Source organism: Acomys minous (genome assembly GCF_964271855.1).
Source record: "Acomys minous genome assembly, chromosome: 2".
NCBI lineage: Eukaryota > Metazoa > Chordata > Mammalia > Rodentia > Muridae > Acomys > Acomys minous.
Genome location: NC_140484.1, coordinates 18,563,895 through 18,586,550, shown reverse-complemented (window position 1 = coordinate 18,586,550; position 22,656 = coordinate 18,563,895). Strand labels below are relative to the sequence as shown.

The following is a 22,656-nucleotide window of genomic DNA, read 5'->3' as shown; positions in this document are numbered from 1 at the left end:
CACAGGGATGGCGCTGGTGGAAGTAGAGCGATTTTTAAGTTGTTATGTGCTTCCCAGGGAAATTGTAGCCGTTTTCATTTTAAAACTTTTCATTTAAGCCCTGATTCCGAGTGTAAAAACAGCACTAGCTACAAGGAATTCATATTTTGTGATTTATTGGGAGTATTATTATGGTATCAGAAAAGGGTAGTTTTTTTGTTAAATATGTTTTTAAAAGGCTTGCTGCATTCTTAAGCATGATTTTATTATATCTTCAAGCGACTTTTTTCCCCCATGAAGAATATATCTGTGATTTATAATGTGCCTTCCCTACTAGAGCTGGTCGTGAGCATATTCTGTGGTGTTACATCATCCCCAAAGCGTGCCCTGGCTACAAGCACTTCCAAGCTTCTCAGCATATTACAAAAGTAGAGTTGTTACGGTCTTTTCAGAAACCGGGACTGCTGGAGACCAGCCATACCGCTGCCCAGTCACACAGCGGGGGGCCGAGGAGAAAAGGAGGTGTTCAGATGTGCTGAGCCACCCTTCGTGCCATTCGCCAAAAGGGAACGGAGGTCCAGAGTGGAGAAGTGAATTCCCCAAAGTAAAGCATGCAGAGCACCATCTCCGTGTCGGCTCCTTTGCCCAGCCCACGTGCCTTGTCTGGTCCTCCAAGTGCACACGTTGCTACACTCACTCAAGCGCATTGATGGTGCCTGGGGCTGGTGTTTTCCCTAGGTCATGACTTGTTTTCATGTCCCTCCTGGTGGAAGGGTCAGAGCTACTTCAGTGTTCCAGTTGGCATGTACTTGTTCAGACATTTACCCCCACTTGCCCCTACTAGCTAACATCCAGCAGCGGATTATTGGCATAATTTCTCCAGAAAAGAGGCTGGAAGACTCAGCAAGTTCAAACTTAAGCATTTTTATCAACAGTCCCAAAGGGCCACCCTTTCCCTTCCCATCACCACCACCAACCCAATAAGGCTTTCATAATCATAGGAAATCAGGTTGTACATAGCAGCAACAGCACAGGCCAAATCAGCAGGCACATGATACATTACTCAGTCAACCGAGCAAGCAACCATCTGGGAGCCATCTTTGTTAAGGGCAAAATAAGAAGCTCACAAAGATACGGAAATGACCGGACTGTCTTGGTTCTTCTGAAGGAACGAAGGGTTGGGTAGAGGAGATACTTTCTTTCTCTGTTTTCTCAGAAAACATGCAAAGAAAGGCTTCACAAACAACTAAGGTCCCATCAGTATCTCCCAAATTCCCTTCTCAAAGATGGCCACCCCTGCTGTCCGTTCAAAGGAGCACATGGCAGAATCTATTGGGTGTGGAGAGAGGTAGGCAGCAGGAGAGATATAGTTTTCCACAAAGGTTGTTAGATTTTTTTTTCCTTTATTGATGGGATTTAAAGTGCATATAACTGAAGGCAAAGTCCCAGGCCTAGAGAAAGATATGCGGCCTGAGAGAGAGGCTCAGAGAGTCTAAAGGCAGCCGAAGAGTACCCACCTAAAAAGGCCACTTGAGCTGCAAAAACGAAAGGGCAAGGAGATAGAAAATGGGGAGGAGAAAGGGGTTGGTTGGGAGGAAGGAGTTAGGGAGGAAGGAGAAGACAAACACCAGTTGAGAAATCCCGCCAAAGGCCACTTGGAGGAGGTCCTCCCCACCCCAGCTTTGACTGGCTGACCTCTGGGCCATGGGCGTAGAGTGATAACCACAAGACCGTAAGGACACAGCACCCCGGGGCCCTTCAGGTGGGGGTAGCAGTGATGGGGGCCTCTCCAAACCTGACATGGTCTCCCCTGGAGAACTAGTGTGAGTCTAGGAGCCTCCATGGATCCAGGGCAAGCAGGGGCTAATGGCCGTGGTCTGGCGCCCACCCAGAGCCATCCCCTGCCACTCCCCAGCACAAGGCATGTCTCCTTTGCTACTGAATGTGGCCAGGGTGGCACTTACCCACACAGGCTGTGCCATCCTCGTTGGGCTCGTAACCCCGACTGCATCTCTTATTGGTCCGGCACCTGTAGCTTCCATAGGTGTTGACACACACGGGCTTGTCTCGAGGGCAAACGAACGGGAACTGGATGCATTCATTAGTGTCTGCAAGGCAAGGGGAGACACTCACCAGGGAAGTGTGGACAGTGTGTGCCAGCTTAGGATCTGTCTCCCCAGCTGCCCTGGGACCCTGGGCATGTCCCTTCCCCTTGTTGAGCCTGTCTCTACTGCAGTGCCCTTGGGTAGCTCCTCTTGCCCTTCACCTGTGCATATTGGGAGAGCTCAGGCTTGGTCCTGGGTCTTTTCTACCCACTACACTTTCTCTAGATAAACTGTTTATATGTGGATGAATGTAAACTCCCCGCCTCCGGCCATAACCTCTCCTTTGGGCTCCAAGCTCATGAATCCAATCACCAATGACCTATGTGGCAGTTCCACCCGGAAGTCTAATACACACCTCAGACCCATCATTTCCAAAGTGGAACTCTGATTTCCCTCAGCCCTTAAGCTTCTTCTGTGCCCCGTTTCTATCTTCCGCAGCTCCATCAATGCCATCACCAGCTGCTGAGCCACACCAGCGGAAATCAGCCTCATCTCTGCCGTGCACTTCCCCCCTCCCCCCAGTGCAATCCCTCAACAGGCCCTATGCACTCGGGCCCACAGCACGCTCCTCCTCTGTCCTCCTTGTCTTTACTCTGCTACCACTCCATCCCCAGCCCCCATGGGCTCTTGCCTGGATTTCTGCAGTGGCTGCCTTATTGGTCTCCTGCCTTCCATGCTGGAGTGATCTCTTAAAAATGTGAACTGCATGACGTCACTCTCCTGCTTAGCTTCCAAGGGCCTAAGACCAAAGTCCAGGCGCCTTCCTGGAGCCTCAAGCCCCTCCTTGACCTGGGCTACCCTCTCCAACTCATCTCAGCTGGGACAGCACCTGTGACACTCAAGCCCTGTGCCAGCCTCATCATGCCTTTTGCCTTTGTTCTTCCTCTGCCAAAGAAACTCTTTTCGGGGCTGGTCCCTCTACCCCTTGTGGTTTTAAAAGTCCCTCCACCAGTGGCACTTTCTGACTTCTCTGCCCAGAGTCTCCAGAGAGCACCTTGCTGACAGGGTTCTGGACCCGTTTTCTCCTGCTGTGTAGTCCTGCGCTTGAGGTCTGACGTAACCCCTTGGCTGCATCCCTGGAGCCTGACATGGTGCTTAGTACCATGTACAAGGCATTCTGGGTGACAGTAAGGAGTGCTGTGCTAGGTCGGTGATCTCACAGAGTCTTCTGAGCATCTAGAGAAGACTGGGGTGGGGGTGGGGGTGGGGGAGGGATTCGTGTGCCTGTGCTGTCCATTTATCATGTGGCCAGGGTGGGAACATGGACTGGAAGGGGCAGTCATGTCTTCCTTTAGCCATTCTAGCCCCTAATTCCGATACCTCCTGATTCCGTCCACCTAACGCCTAGGCAGTGTCCCCCCCATGGGCACGCTGACTCCCCTTTCTGTGGCTGTCCTACTTGTCTTCCCTCAGGTCCCAGACTGACTTCAATTTCCCTAGGCTGCCTCCTGGGATCTACCCCAGATAGCTTAATGCCTCCCTTGGTACTCCCCCTGCGCATCCCATCCCTGGCCCCACATATGGTCGTCAGCTGTTCATATGTGAGCCGCCCTATTGGCTTTGAGCTCCACAAGAGTCGGGCTGTGCCTCATTCTCTCTGGGTCTAACAAAGGAAGAATCCTCTCCCTAAGTCCTCATTGCAAAGCCTCAGGATGTAAGGTTTTGGGTCAGACATCTTCTGGAGACTGGGCTACTAGACTGTCTCCTTTCACAGTATACTGAGAGACTTTATTAAGTCACAAGACCCTCATTGAGCCGGCATCTGGAAGCTACAGGCCTCCCCTTTGCTGTAGCAGGATGCACTGTGATCACGTTCCACACCCTGTTATGCCCAAATGCCTTCCAAATGCTCCCCCTCTGCCTGCCTGCCTGCCAGCCCCCCTCGCTGGCTGCTCCTCAGCCTAGCCAGCCGTAGAATGTTTCTGCTCTGCCTCTGCCAGGGTGAAGCTTATCCATCATGGCCTCAGTGTCTGTGTGACAATGTGTGCTGTCCCCAGGTTTATTCTGATACTTGTGGCAGGCAGGCACTGCCAATGCCCAGCAGTGAAGTGAGTCAGCCTGCAGTTGCTAATGTCACTCTCACCTTGGTGAGTCATGGGCGGCTGTCCCGGTATCTGGAGCCCTAAGGACCAAATGGCACCTTTCTTTCTCTCCCTATCTTTCTAACCCCTGCCTGTGTCTTGAGTCTTGGCTGATAGTCCCCAGGAAGATCCCAGCCTCTGCCCCATCCTCTGGTACCTACAGGCAACTCACCCATGCAATGGCCATTGTCCTGCTGGGAGAATCCTTGGCCGCACTGCAAGGTGGGCAGAAGCAGAGACACTTGTGAGTTGAGAGGCCTCATCTCAGTCCCCTCCTAGTCACAGTAACAGAGCAGCTGTCACCCTGATTGCAGCCTGAGGGATGCTCTTAGCTTGGGCCTGAGGGGAGCCCCTCCCTCTTATTCTAGCCTTGCGCTAAGGATGGAGAGAGATGGTGTTGGGGGTTGGGAGGGCAAGAACAGATGCAGTTCAAACTCTCCCTGTACTTGAGATCTGTGTACCTGAGACAGACCTGAAACCGGACCAGAGCTGTATCCTCAAAAGCTTCCAGAACCTGGTGTATGGGCTGAGCCTCATCCGAGGATAACAGGAGGCCTCTTCAGGTACTTGGAAAATGCCACAAGGGAACTGGGAGACTAGAGATCAGTTCTCAACACAGTGCACAACTGGATTGGTAACCTTAGGCGGGCCTTGAGTTCACTCTCTGGGCCTCTGGTTTCCTCCTCTGTACATTGGGTTCAAAACCCATTGGCTTGCCAGCCTTCCAGGATTCTCTGAGACGTCGAAGAGATGTGGGGATGGTGTGTTGCCAAACCACAAATGGAGCCATCACCTGAACCTGCCCTTTGCTGAGACCATCTGTTATTATTATTCTAGAGGGCACGCCTACAGACTTACCCCCAGGATCACGGGTGGTGCCTGCTTTTTAAAATTTTTTTTTTTAATTTTAATTTTTGGCTATGCAGCTCAGAGGCCTCTGCCCACCTCTAATGGGGCTGTGTCCTGAAGTTTGCCTTCTTCCCGGGGGTAGAGGATCTCCAACACTGAGTTCATCTCCTCGCTGGCCACACTGCGGCTCACCATCTTGCCATCTGGCCACGTCACCTCCACGCTGCTGGCTTCATCCCTTCCTGCGGTAAGAAGGAGAGGGGTCAGGAGCAGAGGAGAGGGGGCCTCTTGAAGTGCTGCATAAATATGTTAAACAAAGGTAGTAACTAATTAAGCGCTCTCCCAAGGGCTGTGGGGAGGAATAAGATGTGATAAAGCTCCTCCTTGGGGGGCCATCCTGTCCTGTCCACCATCCTGGAGTGATGGAAAAGCCCAGTGTCTATCCTGTCCAGGTGCACTAGCCACTGGCCCCAGGCAGGATGAGAGTGGCTGAATTGAACATTTTACTCAATTTAATATTATATTAAATTAATATACAACTCAACAGACACAGTATTGGATAACTTTCATTCTAGGCAACAGAACAGGCAGCAGGAGGTTGAATTTAGGGAGCTGTAAGGCTTGGTGGTAAGCAAGGTTGACTTCAGAGCCAGGGGTTCGAATCTTGGCTCTGTCACTGAAAGAACATGCCGGGGAACAGGTGGCTGGGAGTCCTGGGGACAAATCCTAGCTCCACAGCCAACTCTGTGACCTTCTGAGCATCCCTCACGTTTCTATTTACGGAGCTCTGCTGGGAGCCAAGTCCCGTTTTGACGCTGGGAACATCCTTTCATGGGTTTCCCTCTCCGTCTAGGAGGCAGGCAAACAGACAAACAAACAAATGTGGCAGATACAGACATGCGAAGAGAGGAAAAGGAGAACACTGGGGTAAAGACCTAGGGATTGGCCTAGGTGCTGTTCACGGTCAGGGACAAACTCCTGGGTTGGGGAAGGCAGTTGAGCTGAGCTGTAAGTAAAGACCCGGGAAAGACAAGGGTAGAAGGGCACTCAGGGATGTGACCACTGCAGATCCGAGACGCTTACAGAAGATAGCAGTGAAGCTCAGACAATGTCCCTTGTGAATCCATCACACAGCCCCCCCCCTCCCCAGAGCAGCATGTTGTATGAATGGCAAAAAAACAGCTTGGGGAGATTGATCAGGTGTTCGGGCATTGCCAAAGTCGGCCAAGGTCTGCCCAGCGCCCACGTCAGGAAGCCTCGTGGCAAGGTCTTGCTAATGATGGCGACCTGGGCTTGACTGGCCACACCTGCTGGTCTTTCTCAGGTCGCAGGCAGGCAGTGCCAAGGAAGAGTGCAGGGACAGGGCTCAGAGGACCGGACTCATAGCACTCATAGCCCTGTCCCTCCCACAGATCCCAAGACTCAAGCTCTCAAGCTCCTAGTCTGAGTTTTGATTCATCTAGATTAGTGGGTCTCAACCTTCCTGATGCTGGGACCCTTTAATGCAGCTCCCCATGTTGTGGTGCTCCCCTGAACCATAAAATGATCTTCAGTGCGACTTCATCACTGTAATTTTCCTATTGTTACACATAGTAATGTGAATGTCTGCATTTTCTGATGGTCTTTGGTGACCCCTGTGAAAGACTGTTTCACCTCCCTGCCCCCAGAGGGGTCGTGACCCACAGGTTGAGAACCACCAATCTAGTCAGAGGAAGCTTCTCTGTAGGCCCTATTGCTATCCTCCTGAATCCTAGAGTGGGTGTGGTGAGAGAGGGCTTGAAGAAGGACAAGTATAGGTTTTCTGTTTTGAAGCAGAATCGTGAGGCCCATAAAATTTGGCATTTTTAGGGTGTGCTGTGCCCAAATTAAGCGGCACGCATGAAAAGCAAACATTTTCCATTGAGAGAGAGAGAGAGAGAGAGAGAGAGAGAGAGAGAGAGAGAGAGAGAGAGAGAGACAAAAGCAAGCGTTTCTCACCTAAGCCAAGAGAACAGCTCCATGAATATATTTTATAGTCTGACTGAAACCACAAATAACTCAGAGTTGAGGAATATTCATAGACCCAAATTTGCACCCCCCACTGGGGCATGTAGCTCTGGACTGGGTTCTCTCTCCCTGCACATCAGAGAGGGCCTGTTAGATGAGTAAGCAAGCCATCCTTTCTGGGCCTCCGTTTCTATGTCTGAACCTTGGGGGTGCTGCCTCAAAGTCCACTGCTCTGGGCAGCATGGCCTTTCTCTCCTGGGATGTGAACACTGTCCCACTGACCACCTTGTCAGCATCTTGTCAGCATCGGCTCTTAGACAGGTGGGCGGTAACACTGAACACTGACGGCACGCCCAGAGCAGGCCAAATGCTTCACGGTGTCAACACATCAGCCCCTCTGCACCTTCATGTGGAAGGGGCCATCTCTGAAATCTTCATCTTAGAGATGAGAACACGGAGCCTTGGAAAGAGCAGGGAAATTGCCCGGTCACCCACTCAAGGCCTGTGTGACCTCAGAGCCCCTGTCCGCTCCACCCTTGTGATATTGCCCCTACTGAGTGACTATCATATATCAAATGTCGGTCAGGGATCTAGGAGTCAGCACTGAACAGAAAGGACCTACGGAAGTTGGAGAGTGCTGACTGAGGTGGGAGCAGCGAACACAGTGCTGTCCTAACAAGCGAGGAAGGTGCTGTGACAGGGTAGGTGCCACTCAATGAGAACGGTGGGCTGGTTCATTTGGTTGTCCGGGAGGAATGAACTTGTGAGGCAGAGACGTGTCAGAAGGTGAGGAGCAGCTTGGTGATGACGTGGGTAGGAAAGGGCAAAGTTGTGTCTGAAGATGCAGAGGTTTGAAGTTGGGGGAAGCAGAGCAGGAGGATGTCATCAGGTGGAGTGTGGTGGGCAGGAACCTAGGGAAGAGCTTTGGCGCTTTTGAACCTGCAAGGCGGGCGTTTCATGCCCATTTTCTGGATTTGGACAAAGAGGCTTGGCAAGGTAGGAAGTGACTTGGGGGTGTGTGTCTGAGCTGGGGCTCGAACCCGGCTCCTGTCCCTGGACAGACAGATAGGTCCCTCAGCTTTAGGCTGCTGATCAGGCCTGGCTCCTGGCCTCCCTCTGCGGCTGCTACTCTGCTGGACCGATGTGCAGGGAGGGGTCTGCCTTAGGAGGGGCAGTTACCCAGCAGAAACGGAGGTCAGGAACAGCAGGGAGTTGCCTCTGGCAGCTTTGAAAGGACAAAGGCCAGGGCGCCACGTGGAATTGCGCTCTTTAGAATTACAAGCAAAACAGATGGTGAGAATACAGTTGGTGGAATATTTTTGCACTTTAATAAAGGCATTTTTATGTGGGCCACTGAATTTTCCTTCCCTAAATGAGCACCAGCCGGTTTGGAGGCAGCTTTGAGTCACTTACAAACAATTAACTGAAAGGAAGGTGTGTGTGTGTGTGTGTGTGTGTGTGTGTGTGTGTGTGTGTGTGTGTGTGTGTGATGTGTGCACGCCAGAGTGGGATGGTATCAATGCATGGGGTTGGGAGAACTTGAGTGGGTGAGGCCAGTAGGGGCACATGGGGGCCAAGTGGCTTGGCAGTACTTGTTTGTATTTCTGGGTTTGACTGTGCCCTGGTTCAGCCTCCTGGCAGTAAGGAAATGTAGAGGCAGCCCTGTGGGGGCTGGGTGGGCAGTAGTCAACACTATAAACAGAAAGGCTTATTATTTATGGAGCCAGCAGGTGGTCTGCACCCAGGAAGAGCAGGGACAAGCCAGGGCAGCTGTGCAGGAACTGCACAGTGTGCTGAGGGTTCCCTGGCGTGAGGGCAGGACCCATAATACCCTGCAGAGCTGAGTGGGGGTCCTCAGGGGGAACCCCTGGAGGTCAAGGCTATGAAAGGTTGCCGAGGTTGTTTTGTTTGGTTTTGTTTTTCTGCCTGATGTAGCATACTTCAGGTTTCTAGGGTCTGAGTCTTCTGTCCTTTATTGTTTTCACACCGACCTAGTAAAGCCTGGAGCATGTGGAGAGGCAATTGCAGGCAGGTGTGCCTCAGCAAATGCAGCTGGCGGGGCTGAGGGTTGTATGCATAAGTGTATACTCACTCACATTCGCACACCGACACCAGCTCACCACACACTGCCACAACGTCAGAAGGAAGCATCTGGGAGTGATCCCCTGAGGGACGACCGCCAGGGAGCAAGCAGGGTTATTTAGGTTGGGCCAGAACTGCCTGCCTCCTGTCAGGAGGGCTTCTTGTAGGCCCCCTCCCCTCTAGCTCCAGGCCCTGGTCACAGCCTCACCCCCCCACCCCGTCCCCCTACTCTACTTCTCAGTCATACAGGGCTGGCCTTTCTTGAGCACATGTTCTAGAGAGCCCCCTTCTCATCCTCAACGGCCTCACCACTGGAAACAACCTAGCTGTCCATCAGCAGGGGACTTGGTAAATAAATTATGAATGCTGCCACACAGTGAAACGCTGCAGTGCTGGGGGCGGAGGTGGGGAATAAAAAAAAAATGCATAGACGTGAGGGGGCAGGGTAGGATGGCCAGGCTCCCACTGCGCAGGGGAGTGAAAGAGCAAGTGGAGGAAGTATCAGCAGTTCTTGTTTAAAAAACCCAAACCTACGTCGTATATGTATGTTTGTAAATGTGCCCCCGTGTGCATTGCATGGGATGAAGGCTTATTTGAAGCTTGGCCTCATATTTGAAAATTGCTGCTGTCGCTTCTCCTCCCCATCCTAACCCACATTCCCTGCTTGTCCCTGCTCCTCCCCATTCCTAGCCTCCTTTCTCTGCTCGGTGGCCGTTTCTTTCTTCGGGGCACCTAATAATACAATCTTAGCATGGTCTGTTTCACCCGTTTAGTCTGTTCATCGTGTATTCCATGCCTTTTACCTTCCCACAGGAGCACAGGGGTACTCAAGGCAAGGCCCTTGACGAAGTTGTTGTTGGGCACCTAGTAGGAGTTCAGTGAACACAAACTGAATGGGTGAATCAAATGGTGCTGGGGTGAGTGCAGAAAGGTTTTTTGTTTGTTTGTTTTTTTTACTTAATATTCCAAGCACTGTGATGAGATTGTGGGTGATTTTTTTTAACTTCTTTTTATGATTTGTTGTATTGTCTCATTTTCCTATAATCAATATACATTGTTCTCACAATCAAGAGAAATTTTTTTTAAAGAGGCCTCTAAGAGCAAGTGCTGTGGCGGGGAATGCTGCCCCTTGCACACGTCCTCTCACAGCAGCGCTGACTCTGGCTTTCCTGGACCTGCCAGGGATGTGTCCCCTCTGTCTGCCAGGCCTTGGAGACCCCAGGGAGCTTGGCCTAGCCCCCCCAGCCCCCACCCCGCTTTCCAGGCTTTGCTCCTATCCCTTCAACTGAAGACTCCCAACACTGGGCCTTGGGTCAAGCCTCTGGAATGCTCTCAGCATTCCCACTGTCTTGCTAGCCCCCTTTCCCAGTCTTCTCCTTGGCAAAGCTGCCCAGGGCAGGGTTAACTTCACTTGCCCCATTGTCCTCTCAAGGCAGGGCGCATCCAAGTGAGCCTTGCCGGAGACTTCCTGGGTTTACCCAGCAGCCCCTAGAGTTTCTTCCGGTCTCATTCCATCAGTCATTCCCAACACCTGGTTTTCCCACTATCCCCCCTCCCTGGGTGCTCTGCCCCGTTGCTGGCTTCCCCACCATTGAGGAAGGAGACTATGCTCAGCCCATAAAGAACCTGCTGGGATCCTAAGGGGCCCTGAAGACGCTGGGGTGGAGCTGTTTAGGCTTCTGGTCTGATCCCAGGAACTGCTCTGATGTCTGATACTGGTCTTAGCAAGGGTTTGTTCCTAAGAGTGGGCCTCCTTCTGTCGTCTTTCTGGGAAGGGAACCCTACAAAACAGGAGCTTGATGGGGGTAGGGTGGGGGTGGGGGACCCTTGCAGCAATTTGGTTCAGACCAACAGCAAGTCCCATTCTTTGCATGGTAGCAAGGGCAGGCATCAGGAGCACCCCCCCCCCCCCGCCAGGTGCTAGCCCTAAGCACGGGTGGTAGACAGCTCCCAAGCACCCTGGATCTCACCACGTGATCGCAGTTGAGGAAGCAGGCTCTTCTGGCGGTGACAGACTCTGGCCAGAGAAAGGACCCAGGGCGGACCCTAATACACATCTCGAAATAGCAGAGACAGTCCACAGGATGTGCGGGGCCAGACGGCCTCAGCCCAGCTCCTGCTCTCTCTGCTGCTTTATTCTCAGAGCCTCAATTTCCTTTTCTGTCCAGGGGAGAAGGGCTGACATCTACCTTGGTAAACATTTCACGTGTGAGACAGCAGCCACCTTGGTGCTTGAATGGCCCCCTGGGATACCCAAAAGCTGAGGGGATAGACATGTCAGGAAGAAAGAGACAGAGAAGCCACAGGGTGTGAAGTCACGGAGCCCAGAAACTCAGTGTCTCAGGCGGGGTGCAAAGCCAGCCCTATCCTACCCCCAGGAGCTGTCAGCTGGGTCAGTGTTTTTTCTCATCTCAGGTTTCTGGCCTGTAAAGTGTGGACTCTGGTTCATAAGTCATCAGATTCCCAGGAGGACTGATGAAGAATTTAGGCAAAGCCCTGTGCCTGTGAGACACACTGCAGGCGCCAGCTACCGCTGCAAGAGGGACAGCTCCATGTTTAAAAGTCTGCTTGTACCTGTAGGGCCAGCATAGCAAAAGGCTGCCTTAGGAGTGACAAATGCCCCAGGCTCAGGCTAACCCATCCGAGCGCAGTAGCCCGGGAACACGCTCATATAACCAGGCCCTGGGTCCCCTAAATATTTATTGCTTCCTTCTCAGACTACATAAATATTATGTGTTCCCTATAAAAACCAGAATGTGCACACATATACTAGAACATAGGGTAAAAAAAATGCAAACCCAAGTTTCATACAGGCCTGGGTTTGAATCCCAGCCCTGCCATCTGAGAACCGTGAGCTGATGGGCAGGCTTCCTCTAACGTTCAGACCCATAGTTTCCTTATTATGGAGATAATAATGACCACCCGAGGGTACTCGTGGGGACCAAATCCTGAGAACCGAGTGACCTGCACTGTGCCCAGAGCAAGTGGCAGTCGCTGTGGTCACCTAGCTGCTCAGACGGAAGCACTGCCTATACTCCTAGCAGTTCCTTTCTATATTTCTGTGCACATATGATGTGTGCTTAGTGTTACTGCTGGCATATACTTATTGATTAGAGAACATATTGTCTAACCTTTTTATATTACGATCATATCACCTCATGAGGTGCTAACACATGGGAAAGCTTCTGGTTGGAGCTTGGGGAATCTTTGACTCAAATGTCTGAACTTCTGGCTTGCCTCTTCCCCAGCACCCTTCAGTCTTTTCCTCATTAACTGTAATCCCCGCATACTCCCTGAAGCATTTCACATCCTCCGCTAACCTCCGTGCTTTAAAAAAAAAAAGGTTTATTTTGAGATAACTGGAGAGGCAGCAGGTTGTGAAGATAGCGCAGAGAAGTTCCTGTGCACAGTTGCCCCAGTGGCTCGCTTTATGATTGTGTCACATTGAAATCAGGGCTTCGCCATGGGAACAGGTGTGTGGATAGGTCTCTGTCATGTAGCCACTGCCACCGAGACACTCACTGCCCATCACTGTGGAGATGCTCCCCCACGGGCACCTGCCCTTCACCATCTTTATCCTGGAGCCGCCAGTCTTCAGCTCTAATGACTTTGTCATTTTGGGAAGGTGACCTTGGAGGTAAGACCTCTTTATACAGCAAACACCTCTAACTGCCGAATCACATCCTATAGCATCAATGTAGCACGGCGTGCTGAACTGTTAGCCATTAGCCATCAACCAAAGGACACTTGCACTGTTTCTGTTTTGTTTTTTGAGATAGGGTTTCTCTGTGTAGCCCTGGCTGGCCTGGGGCTTACTCTTGTAGACCAGGCTGGCCTTGAACTCAGAGATCCTCCTGCCTCTGCCTCCTGAGTGCCGGGATTAAAGGCGTGCGCCACCCCCCCAGACATTGTTTCTGGTTCTTAGCTCACAAATATAACAGTTCCATGAGTAACAGTGCAGAGATCGTCCTGTGTCTGTTTTTTCTTTCTTCTGAGATACATGGAGATATTACAGACTGCCCCCAACTTCTGATGATGGCATTTGTCATTTTTTTTTTTACTTCATTATGATGTGAAAAATAGAGACATTCAAGTAGAAAATGAACCTAGGACCTTGAGTGTGTGTGTGTATGTTTTCATGATATATATATCATGGGACACTGGGCAGTGGTGGATAGTCATGAAGTGCACAGCTGACACTCTGCAGCATACCATGCTGTTAACTGAGGATGTGTCCTTTGTATGCCCAATGCCTTTTCAACTCAAGATCTTTTAACTTACCTTGGTATGGAACCCCAGTTTAGATCAATGAGCAGCTGTAACAGTTGGGGCATAGCTAATAGTTTTTCTTTTTTAAAAGAATCTACCAAACATGCCAGTGAAACGCCTCACAAGTAGAGGCACTTGGCATGCAAGCCTGATGTCCCGAGTTCAATGCCTGGAACCCACATAAAGGCCGAAGAGGCAACCAACTCAACAAAGAGACAACCAACTTCTCTGACCGCCACGTGCATGAATGCCCCCACCCCCCCACTAACAAAAAATACAAAACTAAAAATATGATCTACCAAAGCATTTTCAGAATGGGATCCCACATCCGTGAGAGAGCCAGCTTCTCCTGTGTCTGGGAGCTAGCTCCCCAGCCCCTTGCAACATGATTTTGGATCTGTTCAAAAAGCTGTGTAGTAAGAGCCCAGTAGCTCCAGGGTCCAGCTCAGGTCTCCAAGCCTTCCATCTGAGGAAGATGTCAGGCTTTGGGTAGCGCCTTAAAGACTGAACTAGGTCTTGAGAGGTCAGGCGGACAGCTGCTCTGGATGTATTTGGTACAGATCTGTGTGTGAACAATGCTATGGCCTGGGCGGGCTTAAGAATCGAGAATTAAGTACTCTGACCTCAAGGTGAGCTAAGTCCACAGACGCCCTGGGGTGGGGGCTCCTGCAGGCGAGGGGCAGCCTTCCTTCCTTCCTCTCTCTTAGGCACGGACTCACCACAGAACACAGGTGGTCGCCTTTACGGTAGGCATCCACTGCGCTGCCACAGGGAAGCTGCATGCCAAGGGCCGGGGGTGTGCCTGTCCCTGAATCGCACAGCACGGTTGAGGCTTAGCTGCAGAATCTGCTACTGTTCCCATGGGCCCCGACTCACCCAGGCCAAAATGTGCCACAGGCTCCATCTCACACAGGTAGCCGGACCCTCCATCAATGATCCGTAGGTGTGCCCCACTCTTCTTGGTGTAGAGTACAACCTTGGCACCCCTGGCAAAGGCTCCAAACCGGGTGCGAGGCACCACACGCAACCAGTTGTTGTTGAAGCCCTGAAGGAGAGGAGGGTGGCAGGCATCAGCCAGGTTGGCATAGAGCAGGGAGGCAGGAAAGCTGGGAGGGTAGTAAGAGGAGGATGTGGTGGGGGACGGGCGGGGGGGGGGGAGTGCAGAAGAGGAAGGGGAGAGGAATGTGGGTAAAGATTGCAACAGGGAGGAGGGAAAGCCAAGAGGCTGTGGGGCAAGGTTTGGGACCAAGAAGTTCCTGTAGCAGAAGCAGAAGGCTGAGCACAGGATTCTCCTGGGCGTGGTCCTTCCTGAACTATGTGCTTCCAGGTTCCTGTGCCCTCATGCACACGTGGGTCTCAGGGAAGCTAAGTCCCTCCCCCTCCCAGGTCAGTGCATACCTGATTACCCCGGAAGACAGAGAGTGGCTGAGCCATGGACTCTCCATGTGACAGGACGAGGTCCAGCATCCCATCTCCATCGAAGTCGGTCACTATGCCCCCTACAAACAATGCAGATTTCCCCTCTGGCCATCAGCAACTAGACTTAAGGGGAAGAGGGGCTGCTCAGATGGGTTGACAATAGCCATGTGTGTGAGAGGCAGAGAGAGAGGAGAGAGAGAGAGAGAGAGAGAGAGAGAGAGAGAGAGAGAGAGAGAGAGAGAGAGAGAGAGCGCGCACAGAGCACAGAGCTGGGGCAGGAACAGTGCTGCAGGCCCATCTCTCTCCTGTCTGTCATCCAGCTCAAGGCAGGCATTTACAGACAGCTTTCCTTCCTTTTCCTGAATTTTCATGTAGGGATGAGTGCAAGTTACTTCTGGTTTCTTTTGTGGTTTGAATGGTCCGTCTCTTTATTTGCATAGTGGGTTCCCCCGCCCCAACTTCTCCAGTGTTTGCGTAGGCATGCTCTCTTTTTGGTCCTCCTTACAACCCAAAGAGGTGAGACAGGCAGATATTCCCATTTTGTGGAAATCAAAACCCAGAAAACACGGCAGCCAGAGACCTGGGTCCTAGGACACCCAGCCAAGTGTTCTTTGTCTGACACTGAGCTGATTGCCAGGAGGGAGAGGGACAGAGGGGGCACATCCCTCAGCCCTCCCTACACAACACAAGGTGTGGCAAGAGAAACTGCTGCCTCCCCACGGATCCTGCCCCTCCCCAGGGGCCCCAAGGATGCGATGGTCTCCTGCCCTGCCTTCTTTCTGCCTTTAGGCCCAGACTCTCTTCTGTTCTCATCCTCCCCTTGGGTCTCTATGGACTGTGCTGAGCTGGGTGGAACAGCTACAGCCTTCAGGCGCCGCCTTACCTGTGCCCCGGCCCTCAGGCTCCAGCGCATCACCAGGATTGAGCTCCTCGATGAGAGGGTCCCCGTGCTCCCTGCGGATAACGCTGTGGAAAGGACAGACTTATTCCAACATGACCCTTGCAGGCTCCCTACACCTACTGGCCTGGCCACTCTGTTCTGTCCCTTGAACAGCCCTAACAAACACTCTGGGTGGTGAATGCCCAAGGAATTTCTCTCTGTTCACAGACTCTGCCTTCACTATGGCAGTTCCCTTCTTGCGTTTTAATTTATGTGGGCAAACATTGATTTTTTTCCCCTTCTCTAATAGATGAATTATAGACAGCCTGGGGAGGGGCAGGTGATGGATGGACAAGGGCAGAGGCAGAGCTACCTTCAACTGACCTTCATGCTGCTCCAAAGGGTGCTGGGCTCCATAGCTCTGCCTGTTGCCCAGGGTTCAACCTTGTGCTCAATGTTCTCCCTGCTCAGCCCACTCCCCGTCCACTGGCTGGCTGTCCTGCCGGAAGCCATCCCTGCCGCCTCTGTCTTTACCGCCCTCCTGGCCTTTATCGCTTTCTGCCCGTGTTTTAACTCTGCGTGGGGCGTCTTATCTCTCAGGCCGGTCTGGGAGCTTGCTGCAGGCTGGGTCCTCCTATGACTCATCTTCCCTTCTCACCACAGCGTCAATGCCGGGCCTAGCTCCTAAGCAAGCTCCAAGCACATGTCTGTGGCGTGCTGGAGGTGCATTCTGGAGGCAAATAGGAAAAGTCCCTTTGGGCCGGGAGATTCAGTCCTGTCCCTTCTCAGACTCCTCCCCTTGCCTTGCTGCCTCTGTATGAAGTGAGCAGTGTGTGGCCAATGGTGGCATGAGCTTTCCTCTCTAGCTTCTCTCACTTGTTGAATTCTGTAGCTGTGGAGCCTGTGCCCTGGATAGGTGAGGAAGGAGTCTGGGGGCAGGAGGCACTTGTAGTCCTCTCCCTATTGTACTGTCTGCTCAAACCACAGAGCGGGGTGGGCTCTGTCTTGGGACATAGCCTGGGCTTACTGGATGCAAACCGCTGCAGAAGTCCAGGTACTTGCAGGGCTGAAGAGATGTCCATGATGCAGGCGGTGTATGCCGTGCCTAGGGAGGGTGCTGTGCATAAGTATACACAGACGTATGCCCATCTACGAGAGGTGTGATGCTTCAGCTTGTGTCCTTTTGACTATTTGTGTTATGCAGGCTCTGCTGCAGCTAGGCAGAGGCGCAGGGTGGTAAAGGGGGCAGGGGGATGGTCAGACTGGCATTTCACCAGGTTGCTCTGTTGGAATAGAGACTAAGGGAGGGTTGGGGTGGGCACAGAAAATCCCACCCACGAGAACAGAAAGTGGTGTAGGGGGACTTGAGAACAGACCAGAGGTATTTGGATGCATATGTGGGAGGCAGTTCACACCCCAGTAGGCTGGGAAGTGTCCTTGCTTGCATGGTCATTGAAGATTCCTGTCACTGGGGCTTGGATCCGGTTTGGGTGACACACTGCCTGAAGCATCATTAAAGGACCATGGGGCTTTGGGTCCCCTGTGCCTGGGCATGTGGCAGGAGAGACACTGCTGGTCCCTTCGGTGATAGCAACAAACTGGCACAGTATGGGGCACGTGGGGGTTAAACTTTCAAACTGTCAGTTGAGCAGTAACTACGGCTCCTTAGCTGTGTGCTCAGGACCCAGCCATCTGCCTCAGGGACTTAGGGGCATAGCCGTGCTCCCAGACAGTGGCTCTGTTGCCCCTGAGTGGAAGCCAGCACTGCCCCAGGGGGTGACCATGTGGTGACTATCCACCGATAGCTCAGAGCCAGCCTCTCTTGGGCAGCATGGGAAACTGGGAGGGTGAACCAGGCCAGGAAGGTGGGTAGGCAGAGAGGCACTGGTTCTTGGACAACACAAAACCGGAGGCCTAGACAAGTCAGTGCTCAGGGGCCCCGGCAAGTGACACTTTATTAGCCAGAGAAGGAAAGCAGAGTCTCTGTTAACGAGCAATTGATCTTCTGCAATTAATCTAGAAGTTGTGAATAAGCTCTTTGCAAGGCACCTAATTAGTAAATCTGGTGCCTTCAGGGGGTGATTACATCCAGTCTGGATTGATGCTTGGTTAATAATTATATTTTAAAACATGCTTAGTCACAGCTTGCGCCTTTTATTAATGGTTGAGTCCCCCCTGAGAGAGGGACTAGAGACTTGGAGGGCCATGCAGGTGACCTGACCCATTTCCTGGCTCTAACACCCTTGTTCTGTCTCTGTACCCAATGTGCCTTAGTGGCATCTCAGACCATACCGTGTGAGGTTTGTTGCCGCAGTGCTTTTCAAATGCCTGTGAGGTAAGAATGGCGGTGTGCCTGCTGCTCTTATTAGGTGTACCCGATCCTGAGCCTCGGTCCTTGAGACCCTACATGGAGATGTGAGGTGGGCCCTCAGGCTTTACACGAACACCGTGGGCAATACATCCAGTCCCTGAGATGCTCAGGTGTTTGAGGACTCAGATCTCTCCATCCTCTGTCATTAACCGTCTCCGTCAGCATTCCCCAAGAATGCTTGGATGAGCACCCCCCCCTTTCTGAGGGAAAAACCTTGAAAGATGCGTCCTGTGGCCAGGTCCGTTTGGAACACTCTGTCTATCTTTTGGAAAGCTGAACTGCTCTGATGTTCTGTTACAGGTGCTCAGAAGCCCGCAGTGTATAAGCCAGACAGACTTCCTTTGCTTGACCCAGGCTTACCCAATAGACATGGCCCTGGAAGCCTTTCTGTGGCTGTGGGGTTCTAGCTTGTGGGATGGAGGTGTGGGCCTATCCGGACCATGTCCTCTCTACTCGTTCCCCAGCCAGAGCTGGGGCTGATGTTTTACTCCGGCTCTCCCTTTACCTTGCTTGGCCTCTGTCCTCCCCTCCTCTCTCTTTCTTAAGTTGGCACAGCCTCCCTGACCCTTGTAAGCCCACCCCTCTGTCTCCCCGACCCCATGGTCTGGATACGGTACCGGAAGAGGCGATTGGCTGAGGAGCTGCGGTAGGCGATGTTGTTGAAGAAGACTTCCAGTTCCTGGTCATTGTCGAAGTCAGCAGCAATGACAGTTCGGACAGGGGAGGGTGTGGAGAACTTAGGCGAGGCAATGTCCTGGAGGAGACAGGAGGGTCCACACCCATCTATGGTGTGATGCAATGAGGAAGGCCCCAGAACCTCTATTATGTCCCCTCTGTTATGACCTGGGTGGTGGCCCTTGGGATCCCACAAACTGCAGAACAAAGAGGGCAGAGTAACAAGAGCTCTGGCTCACACTGGGGAGCTCTGAGCTGGCCCCCGGTCCAGATCACACGTAACCCTCCTGCTTGTCCCCCGAGCAGCCCGATGCTAGTGTCCCACTTTACAGATGGGATAACTGAGTCTTGAAGAAGGAGGGGGATTGCTAGCGATGGGCCCCAGAGCCAGAGCTCCAGATTGGAGATTCTGACGAGGCACCCTTCCTCCTCAAGTGTGGAACCAGAAGCCAGGACAGCACCGGAAACCACCTGCTTTTAAATCCAGGCTCCAGCACTGGCTAATTGCTTATCCTCAGGAAGGTTACTCAACCCTTGGAGTGGATCTCAGTGTGGCTAGCAGCATCCTACACTGTGAGGCCTGCATGTCAGGTGTGCGTTGCGTCATGGAGTGGCCAGGGGACAGCTCCCTGGCAGTCTCTGTCACCTCATCCCTGTCACCAGCCCCATGGAAAGCCAGATGTACCATTTAGCTTCATCTTTTGCTGCTTCTATTTCCCCATTATGTTTCTTGGGAGTCTTGGGATTTTATTTGAGACATGATTTGAAGGGTGTCACTTTCACTTATACCTGCACAGGACTTAGGAGGAGACTGGACCCAAGACAGCCAAGCTGGGAACCCTGCCTACAAGTGCTGGCAGGCTTGAGAGGGTCTGGCACAGGGTTGTAGGTATGGGATTTGCCTCTGCAATGAAAAAAGAGCTGTGCAGATGGGCTTTTGTTTCCGAGCAGAATACTCCCATTGTGGGCAGGTTGTCCCTTGAGACACTCGGTGGTGGTCCACATCTGCCTAAGTGAAGAGAACCAGGAAGGGCCAACCTGGTTCTCTGGGAGCCTCTGCCCTTGAGTCAGGCCCTGCCCTTGGACCAGGTCCAGCCTTCCTCTCTTCCTGCAGCCTGCTTTGGATACATAGGAGGGAGCTTTCTGGGTCCCGGCTGGCTGCAGAGATGCTTGCTCCTGGAGGCAGGGGAGGGTGACAGTCCTCATCAGCACTGTAATGAGGTTGATTAAGAGCCTGGCTGGCTGGTCAGGGTGGGCTGTGCGGGGTCTTCAGAGCTGGGGAACAAGCAGACCTGAGGATCTCTAACTCATTACTGTTGCATCGATCCTGTAAAAATGGAAACTTACACAGCCCCCCTGGGGTTGCCCCTCTGCATGCCTGGGCTTCGAGATAATCTATGTAAAAGCTCTTATCAAGCATCCTGGCACATGGGTGGCACGTGATAAATGGGACATTTGTTATTATTGTTATTGTGCTCTGTGCTCTGAGCCCTGCGCAGGGGCCTCAGAAGGCTCACGCACGTTCTAACCTCAGCCCAGGACAGCTGGAGCCAGGTGATTCTTTATAGTGGGGGCTGACCTGTGCATTGTGAGATGTCTGTAGCAGCCTCACTGACTTTTGTCCTTTCTCAGGCAGGACAATCCAACACGTTCCCAGACATTGTCAAATATCTGGGGGCAGGGAGGGCAAGATCATTTCTGCTGTGAGTCTGGGCTAGAATTGCCAGATAAGGAGGGAACTCGCCCAGAGAGCTCCGAGATCAGTGCCCTGATTTCAAGGCGAGCATCCTCCTCACCAGATGGCTTGGAGTCTCCGAGGGGAAGGGAGCCCCAAGATGTCTGTGGGTGGGGCCTTTTCACTGTCACACCAACTGGGGATCCTGGGCGGTTCTCTGAGTTTACAAAGCTGGGAATACCGTAACTTCTCATTTCCTGTTTGCGGCTATTATCTGCCAAAGTCCTAAGTGTTTCAAGAGCAGCCTCATCAAATCCGTACGCTGTCATCTGCTGAGAAAATCCCAAACTCAGGCTTGCCACTGCCACCCAGCAGTCCTAGGGGAGACTACCTGTCACTACACTCTGCGACAGCTCAAGGCTGTGTGCGGTCATCCTATCCTTTATTTGACTTTAGGGACAGCAGCCTGGGAGTTCCCTGGCCTCAACTTCTTTCTTTTCCTGTCATTCCACCTTGGGTCTGAACCTCAGCCGGAAGGCTCAGTTAGCAGCTGCAGGTGGGGTGTCCCGGGAGCCCCAAGGAACAGGGGTTGCCGAAGAATGACTTTTCCTGACATGATTCCTGCTGGCTGCCTTGGAGGAGTCTCTTTCTCTGTGGCCACTTGTTTTCAGCCCTGGGCCTGAGAGTCTGCACAGAGCTCAGGCTGGTGTCCTTGGCGCCCCCCTACGTGTCGCCTTCCTTGAGACCCCCCAATCCCCAGCGCTCAAGAGACCCAAGGCCTCCTGAGCTTATCAGGAGGCACTAAGGCAGGCTCCATCTCTCCCAGTGTGCCTAAACACTGTGCAGTGCCTGGCTGCTCTTACCCTAAATCGGACCTTCCCGTGCACACTCATCTGTAGATAGAGGCGGTGTGGGCCATTCCAGTTGCCGTAGACAATGTCTACTTTGCCGTCACGGTTGAAATCTGCCAGGGCCACACCTCGTCCGTGCTGATGAGGGTCATCTACACCTGGGGGAGGAGAGGAAAGAGCTTCAGGGTGCTATTCCTCACACATTCCATAAACAGTCATCTCCAACAACAAGAGATGGTGACCCTCATCCGGTCCCTGTGTCCCTAGGAAGACGGGGAGGCGTACCTGAAGCTTAGATGTTCTCACGGGGGCAGGAAGTAGCATGGCCACCCACTCACATGCTACCTGGACTCAGCTCAGGGCAGCATGGTCCAGGAGAGGGAGAGTGATGGGCATTCTGGGGGACCAAAGCCTTTCTCACCACTGTCACAAGGCCACAGGGAGACATTAAGTTGATCACATCCTTCTTGGCTTAACTCTTTCAAGGGCTCTCCAGTACTTCAGGTCAAATTAAAATTTCTGCCTGGGGCTTTGCCTTCCTTGCATTTTTTTTTACCATTTTCTTGGCTGACTCTGGTCACCATGGTCGGCCCATCCCTTAAGTGAACTAAGTTCTTCCTACATTCTGGATCTTTGTTCCAGATGCCTTCCTGGCCCCTGGAAACTTAACCCCGTAAGGAAGCCTTTCATGACCTGTGCATGTAAAGTGGCCCATAAAATGAACCAGCCTCAAGAAAACAAGCATGGCCTTTTGTTTTGTTTTTGTCTGTTTTTTTTTTTCTTTCAAGACAGGGTTTCACTGTGTAGCCCTGGCTGTCCTGGACTCACTTTGTAGACCAGGCTGGCTTCAAATGTACAGAGATTTCACCTGTCTCTGCCTCCTGAGTGCTGGGATTAAAGGCATGCGCCGGGCCGCCCCTGCTGCCACCTCCTAGCAACGTGTTTTTCTTGAATGTGTGGACTCCAGGCATACACATGCATGCGCACACGCACACACGCACGCACGCACGTGCGTGCACAAAGACACATACATATACGCAAAACTTGCCTTGGAAGCTGTAGAAGGCCTATGGGGGAAGAGGCCTAAAGGTGCCATGGGAAGTGAATAAGAAAAGGCAACAGAATGTGACGAGAAAACAGAGTGAAGGATTGTTTGGAAAGGGAAGTAAGGGAACAGCGGCAAGGATGACAGGAAGCCACTTGGGGAGGTGACTAAGAGCAAAGCATAATGACATATGTATGAACTCATTATTTTCTATGCTAACTGAAAGGATTAATATAAAGAAGGAAGACAACCCAACTCCTTAAAGCAGCCCCTCCCACCTGCCCCCTCATCTTTCTAATTTTTCCCTTTCTGTTCCCAGGGAGACTCTGCTCTTTGGGGGTCTCCTTGCTTGGGGCCTGGTCTCTCCATCTGTTCCGGCTCTCGCGAGG

General features: G+C 52.3%; 1 protein-coding gene across 1 annotated transcript in view; it reads right to left on the bottom strand.

Moving 5' to 3' along the window:
* Nucleotides 1–887: 887 nt before the first annotated feature.
* Nucleotides 888–22,656, bottom strand: part of CRTAC1 (cartilage acidic protein 1) — a 139,683-nt gene continuing 117,914 nt past the window's right edge. Inside the window, exons 7-15 of the mRNA XM_084773765.1 lie at nucleotides 21,235–21,380; nucleotides 18,639–18,775; nucleotides 15,654–15,736; nucleotides 14,750–14,850; nucleotides 14,228–14,396; nucleotides 5,111–5,256; nucleotides 4,338–4,380; nucleotides 1,944–2,087; nucleotides 888–1,514 (exon numbers count right to left, since the gene is read on the bottom strand). Coding sequence (XP_084629891.1) covers nucleotides 1,396–1,514; nucleotides 1,944–2,087; nucleotides 4,338–4,380; nucleotides 5,111–5,256; nucleotides 14,228–14,396; nucleotides 14,750–14,850; nucleotides 15,654–15,736; nucleotides 18,639–18,775; nucleotides 21,235–21,380 — 1,088 coding nt within the window. The 3' untranslated portion in view covers nucleotides 888–1,395. The remainder of the gene's footprint in view (nucleotides 1,515–1,943; nucleotides 2,088–4,337; nucleotides 4,381–5,110; nucleotides 5,257–14,227; nucleotides 14,397–14,749; nucleotides 14,851–15,653; nucleotides 15,737–18,638; nucleotides 18,776–21,234; nucleotides 21,381–22,656) is intronic.